Below are 7,531 nucleotides of genomic sequence, written 5' to 3'. Positions count from 1 at the left end.
AAACCTGAGTGTGTCAAGTTGATGCAGTTACATTCTCAACGTCATAATGCACAGCATTAGACGTATTGTGTACGTTCTATCATTTACATTTCTAAATCTCGCAAATTTGAAGTTATACATTTATAAATACAGTTTGCAATTTATCTAAGTTGCATGTTTACAGCTTCAATTTTATCATATCGAGATAATTAAAATGCTTAATACCAGTGCAGTATGTAACTCTCGGATCGACAATTAGATTTTTACTAATCTGTTTAGTAGAACCGAAGTATGAATTGTCAAGTTTCAAAGGCTGGATTTTTGGCAACGAACAGCCTCCATAGTTTAGGGAGGGGGTGGCCCCCTCCCTTTGTAAATGGCAGGGGATTCGGGGGTCTTCCCCTAGAAAATTCGGATTTATAGATGCAAAATAACGCAATCTGGAGACATTTGACAACATATTTATTCCCTTCTTATCTAATAAATAGAGGATATTGAAAGAGTGTTGGTTTAATACTAAATTTATTTAATGAGTTGAATAACAAGAAAAATATTACATACATTCGTATGTAATATAGGTACGATTGCATACTACTTTTTGTGAAAACTTTGTATGCTTGCTGCATTATACATGTAGGTGTAATGTAAAATGAACAAACATGTCATGAGATATTTTATATCTTTAAACATTTTCATGGAATGTTATTAATGTATCATCATATTAAAGTTGCATGCCTTCAGATGAGAAAAATGATTTCAAGGAAATCAAAATATGAAAAGAAAATTCACGGTCAATTGACTGCTTTGAAGCATAATCACAGAATAAAATTACAGGAAATTAAAAACCTTTTTAATACACTAAAGGTAGAATTTCATTGTATTTTAGTCATAGTCGCAGATTTGAGATATGATTATTTATTCATATTAACATCATTATTGGTTATATATTGATAAAAAAACCGAAAGACACAGTTTGTAAATATTTATTACAATAAAATATGAAAAAAAGGTATTTTCCATCCTATGCGACGCGCCGAGGTTAGCTATATTTATAACTCCCGCGCTAAGTCGCGGTGGTGCTTGGGATAATCACTCGATACTGTAAATGGCAGCCATTTTACGATACGAAAATGCCTGGCCCTCCTCGGACAGTTTATCCTGCCGAAAAGATATGAAAAAATACTTGCAATTCAAAGTTTGTTTGCTACATAAAGATTATCGATTTACTCTTTGCAAACTTTTTCTCTGTCTGATTGTAATAATATTGGTGTGTTTTCATTAGCTTTAACCATCTCGTTATCAATACACATAAAGGTGTGAACTATTTTCGTGTTCATTAAAGTTATTCCGTTAATAGAGATATAACAATCTTATTTATAAATGAATTGATAAAACAACAATCCCTGAAGCATTTAAGATAATAACAATCATTGAGAAAAATAAATGCATATAAATTGTAAATTTGTGTATGACAACTCACCCCCAAAACAAAACATAATAGACTCAACCAAAACAAGCGTCTGCTTCTTAACCTAACTATGTAGTTGCATGACCATGATTAGAAATAGCAAACCAAATGTAAGAGTTAAACCTATTGTAAAAATAATACTATGACCACAGCAGATTTCGTACAGAAAAATATAATCATGTGAGCCTGTGGCGGGTTAAGGGAGGGAGTGTCCCCTTCCCTTTGTAAATGGAAGGGGGTTTGGGGGACTTCCCCCGAGAAAATTTGGATTTATAGATGCAAAATAACGCAATCTGGAGACATTTGACAACATATTTAATTCCCTTCTTATCTAATAAATAGAGGATATTGAAAGAGTGTAAGTATAATACTGAATTTATTTAACGAGTTGAATAAAATGATTTTATGTGAGCCTCTAGCTGGCGAGCATAATATTATTTTATTCACATCGTTCAATAAATTTAGTAATGAACTTACACGCATGTAATATTCTATTTATCACATACCAAAAACAAAGACCGTTTGAAGTGATAAAGAAACATTTTTCATTGAAGCGCCTTTACTATAACTCTAACATTTAGCGCGTCTTAGCGTTGTGTTTATATAACGCAAATGATGTCTTGTCAATATATGCCAGAGCAATACCATTTTTAAGCAGTCGCAAACTCGGCACGGGTATGTGATAAATTTCATGATGATATCTAAGCCAAGATGGTTATTCTCTGAAGACAAATGCAAGGCGGCGTTGTTTTCTTGCAGCAAATTTATCAAATATGTACTCGGGGTTAATTTTCATGTCTCTGTAAATATTCATTAGGCCAAGCCCAGACAGCCTTTCTGTAGTCATAATAGATCTTAAGTATGTATTGTGCCGAATGATCGTTCAGCTGTAGCCGTAGACACTGGCATAGTGAGCAGTACTAACAAACAACGATGGACATTGGGATAGTACTCGTCGTACTGCTTATTAGCCAGTGGTAATGTTCCTAGAAGTGTCTGACAGGAGCTTGTGGACGGTCCAACGCAAGTGCCCAATCTGTCCACCATGTTACCCACTTTATCACTTCCGTGGTAGAGGTAGTTTCGTCCTTACACCCTAGACAACGTTTAAAAATGACTTTTTATTTCAGTTTTATTATAGATCTAGTTAAAAATAAAATAGAATAATATTTGATGTAATTTGATAGAAAAAGAATACATTTGAATATGATCTAATGACAAATTACATTATTTTACCTACTTTAAATTTCTTGATCTGCATAAACTTACCTCGATTTAAATGCATATATGGGTCATTCTATTTTTTATTTATAAATTACGATTTTTTATGTCCCTTTGATCTTCGCTACTATTATCTGTCTATATTTTTAAATAAAATAGAAAAAACTGTCAGTACCTATTAAATATACAATGAACCCATGAAAAAATAACAAAAACTCAATAAAACTATAAAAAAGTTCAAAATATTCACCAACTTCGGATTAGACCTCCTTGATTTCCTGACGTCCCTTTGCGTAGTATCGTAATTATTGTTTTAAATATAACTTTAAATGATTGATTTCTATTGGCTATTTTCTCATAAAAGTTTATAAATATGAACAAGTAATGTTATAAGTAAGTGAATAGGAATTTTAAATTAAGAAATGTAAATTATATTTTTTGTAAAAATTGTCCCCTGAGAAAAGTTTCCCTTCCGTAACCGTCATAGTAAAGTGCCCGCATAACAAATGTACCCGACCAGTGAACTTTTACTGTGACGTAATTTAAAGTTTTAACGCGCGCAATGTTTATCCTGAAAACGTGTTTTGAGAGAATCCAGCGATGGAAGATGTAAAAAAATAAGACGTAAGTACCTGAGTTTTTCATACGTATACTTATTTATCTTCATTTCGTACTGTATTACACAGTGTAATCTACATTGTAAGTCAATTATATCTTCCGTTGCCTAATATGTCTCGAGTTCCTGTACACATATCTGAAGGCGCCATTTTGGTATCACGAGTGATTTATTCGGGACAAGGCAATTACAGACAAATTTTCATTTCCGTAACTTTCATTTCCATAACCATTTTTTGAAAGCCAATCTTGGTTACGGTAATGTAATAATGGTTACGGAAATGAGTAAACTGTTGTTTGGATATCTATAAAAACATATAATAAGAGTTTTTTGTGCACCCACGAAGTGTGAGGGCATAAAAGTTTTTTATCAATGAAAATTGCCTAATTAACATTTTAAACTAATATAATCATACAAAATTCATTAAAATTTTTGCATTGATAATGCAGATAAAAAATAAATCTTGTCTTATTATGTTGTGACTATAGATCTATTACGAAATTTCAACTGTTTCAGAGAGAATCAAGACAAAATCTTGACTTTTTTTGAACAACACTTAGGAAAGCTTCAAGGCCCCAGTTATCTACACTACTGCAAAACAAGAAGGGTTACGTTAGCCTGGGCACAAGCTGTCGGAAGGTATTCGAGGAAATTGAACAAGTGGAAGATACCATTTTGCTCATACGTAGAAGGTTAAAAGGAAAATGCCACTCACCAATGCAGAAAAACAGAAACGTTGGCGAGATCCGCCAGAAGCAGAATGAAGACAACGTACAGAGAATACCTAAGAAAAGAAAGAGAAAGGGTTACAAAAGCAAGAAAGAGCGAGGAATTGTTCTATCTATATCAGAATTGGGCACTCGTGATCAAAGAATAAACGTCGCCAATGGCGGAGGAGAAATTGCCAGAAACAAAAAGATAAAAGATGTGCAACTTAGAAATGCCATTATGAATCAAGTTACGCCACCAAACTTCTCCAATGTCAACCTGAGAATAACAATCAAAGACAACAGCAACGCAGACAAGCTGGTAGAAAAAAAGTAAGAAATAGGACAGAGCAAGGGCATATAGAGAAATATTTCAAGTTACGTTTGGCCTTAAATAGAGCAGAAAGATTAACGAGAAAAGTACAAGAAAAGAAATCAAAAGGCTACAGAAGAAACTGCCGAAGCCGTAAACGTGATCCTACCAAAGAAACAATCACAAATCGTGAACTGAGAAAAGCCTTGAACTTCTATAATTAATAGTACAAAATATAAAAAAGAGATATGATACAACGAAAAGCCCTAGACAAGAAAGTTCATATCTAGCATAGTTTGTTCCTACGAACTACTAAGGAAGTACCGATTGGGACAGTTTGCCAAACATACACTAGGAATATCAAAGCACCAAAGTGAAAACAGGCGATAAAAACAAGAAAGAAAACAATTAAATCAACCAGAATTAAAAAGGTAATAACTGAATTCCTGGAAAGAGACGACAATTCGCGCTTGAAAGCAGATAAGAACGCAACTGTTACGAGATATAAGCAAAAAAAGCAGATCCGATGTTGACTAGATGATTTGAAGCATCTTCACGCCAAATTTATATCTGAAGGTGTTCATAGGAAGATTTCATATTCGCTGTTTTGTAGATTACGCCCATTTTGGATTAGATCACCAACATTCAAAGACAGAGATACATGCTTATGCAAATTACAATGAGAACCTGCAGTATAAGCTTGAAAGAGCATATATCGAAAAAGAAATTGTATATATCAAAAAAGAATTCAAGACCTTGCAAAAACTCTTACTTGTAAATTAGACTGTAAAAAATGCATGTATAGGGAGTGTGAAAAATGCAAAAACAAGAGGCTAAACCTAATGATAGACGAAGAGAGAAGGGGAAAACAAGTCACATGGAAGATGTGGCAGAATAGAAAAGTAGAATTTATCAAGAAAGGGGAAGTAAAACAAACGACACGAATGATGAAAAATACTGAGCAAGGTACCATAGAAACACTTAATGAGGAAATCAACACAGAGATGAAACAGAATATGCCGACATATATATAACATCAACAACCAGTACAAGGCAATTACATATTTAAAGGAAAACCTCCAAGATGACGATGTAATATTTCATGTTGACTTTAGCGAGAATTACAACTGTAAATATGATAAAGAAATACAAGCTGTTCATTACGGAGCATCGCAACGCCAGATAAGCATTCACACAGGAGTCGCATACACCAAAACAGAAACGATTCCGTTTGCCACACTCTCAGATAACTTGGAACATGGTCCTAGTGGAATTTGGGCACACATGGAACCTGTTATTAAGTATATGAATACTCGTCATGAGTTTAAGACTTTACATTTTGTATCTGATGGACCAACGCCTCAGTACAGAAGTAAGTTCAATCTTTATCTTTTTACCACACAAATGTTTGAAACAGGATATTTGAAAGGAACATGGAACTTCCTAGAGTCTAGTCATGGAAAGGGGGCAGCAGATGGTGTGGGCGCGGTGGTAAAACGAACTGCGGACAAACGTGTGGAAACAAACGGATCTGATATAACTTGTGCCGAAGATTTAGCTCACGAACTGAAAGACTTAAACGTAAAAGTATTCATAGTCAAAGGTGAAGAAATTGATAGATTGGCAGAAAAGATCCCAAAGGATTTAAAAAGTATTCATGACATCATGAAAGTTCACCAGGTAATTAGACTTTTTGTAACACTTAAAACGAATACACGCTTATATCTAAAATATAAAACCACAACAACAATAAAATTTTATTCGCAGACTCAACATTACAGATGCATTTGGTTAACACATTAATAAGTAGAAATATTCTTTTAATAAACGACAGTTTAAAATAAAAGTAAATAAATACATTAAAAAACATACTTTACTTATTAAAGCGCAGATCATTACAACAACAAAAAATAATATATCATATAAATATTTTGAGCAACGTGTGTTTCAGGTGTTGGTGAATGAACCAGGAAAATTGCGCTCCAGAGTAGTGTCCTGCTTCTGTAAATACCCAGATGAATGCGACTGTTACATGAATGAGTCTGGTACAACATGCTTTCTGACAGCAGAAAAACATGTAAGTGTAGTGTTATTTTCTGTTATATGGTAACTGCTCTCAAAAATTCTCAATCAAGTTATAATAATTGTATTGTATTTGCCTTAACCCTGTCCGTCACAATCCAATGTGATAGCATTTACATGTATATAGTTAATGATATGTTAATTGTCTTTCAGATAAATAGCAAGTCGTCAAATGTCAATATTAATACACCACCAGAAGCTGAAAGAAGTGGTCCGTCTGATTCAGGGAGTGGTAATCTAGACCAACAGGAACAGTCACTGCAGGTAAATTTGAAATAACTGCAAAAGAAATATATAAAAGTCATTTTATTCTCTCAGCTAATCACATAATTTGCGTTACATGTATACTGTAAAATTTTATGCAAATTAATAATACTTGTAACTTTATATTTTTATTTTCTACATTTTACACTTTCAGCAATCAGCAATCCTCCGACCTCCACTTGATGTCGACGAAACATTAATTGGACAATACGTGGTGGTACTCTATGATGGACTACCATATCCTGGAGTGGTGAAGGACGTTGATGAAAATGACCTTGAAGTGAAGGTAACTAGATTTCATTTGGATTTGAAAATATTGATCACATGATGACAAATGTGTTGAAAGTTCTGTGTAAAATCACACGTGCAGTAACACATCATTATATAATTTGCAAAAACAAAAAAAAATAATATTATGATGAAAGATTTCTTGTAACTTAGCTACTCTATCTTGATCAATGTTATACTAAATATGTATGTTGTATTCTTTACTTGATACCTGCAATACAAACCATTTATTCGTCTTTGTTTCAGGTAATGCACAAAGTTGGAGTAAACAGGTTCTACTGGCCAAGCCCATTAGAAGATATATGTTGGTACACAAAAGAAAATGTCTTAACGATTCTCGAGTCAGAACCAAAAAAACTAACTGGACGTCATTGCCAAATTGATCCCGAAACATGGACATTGATTGTTAAACATTTAGATGTGTAAATGTGAATGCCATTTCACAAACAATAGTTTCATATTGTTGTAAAACAAATTGTTGGATAGTTTCTTGTTACTAGTTGCAACATTTATTTGATTCATTGGTATTATATATATAAAAAAAAGTTCCTAATGATAGTTCATGTGTGACAGTGTGCTATAATGGAAGCTGT

The 7,531-nt window shown here is 33.4% G+C and overlaps 1 protein-coding gene across 1 annotated transcript; it reads left to right on the top strand.

The window, feature by feature from the left end:
* The first annotated feature begins 5,269 nt into the window (after positions 1–5,269).
* LOC132756317 (uncharacterized) lies at positions 5,270–6,655 on the top strand. The gene is made up of 2 exons (XM_060747352.1): positions 5,270–5,984; positions 6,256–6,655. Exons 1-2 carry the CDS (start codon positions 5,589–5,591, stop codon positions 6,412–6,414), a joined length of 555 nt encoding a protein of 184 aa, XP_060603335.1. The 5' UTR covers positions 5,270–5,588; the 3' UTR covers positions 6,415–6,655.
* Positions 6,656–7,531: the final 876 nt, after the last annotated feature.

This window comes from Ruditapes philippinarum, unplaced genomic scaffold (genome assembly GCF_026571515.1).
Source record: "Ruditapes philippinarum isolate M1 unplaced genomic scaffold, ASM2657151v2 ctg9058_1_1_1_1, whole genome shotgun sequence".
Lineage (NCBI taxonomy): Eukaryota > Metazoa > Mollusca > Bivalvia > Venerida > Veneridae > Ruditapes > Ruditapes philippinarum.
Note: the sequence above shows the minus strand (reverse complement) of the source record. Positions and strands in the feature narration are given on the sequence as shown.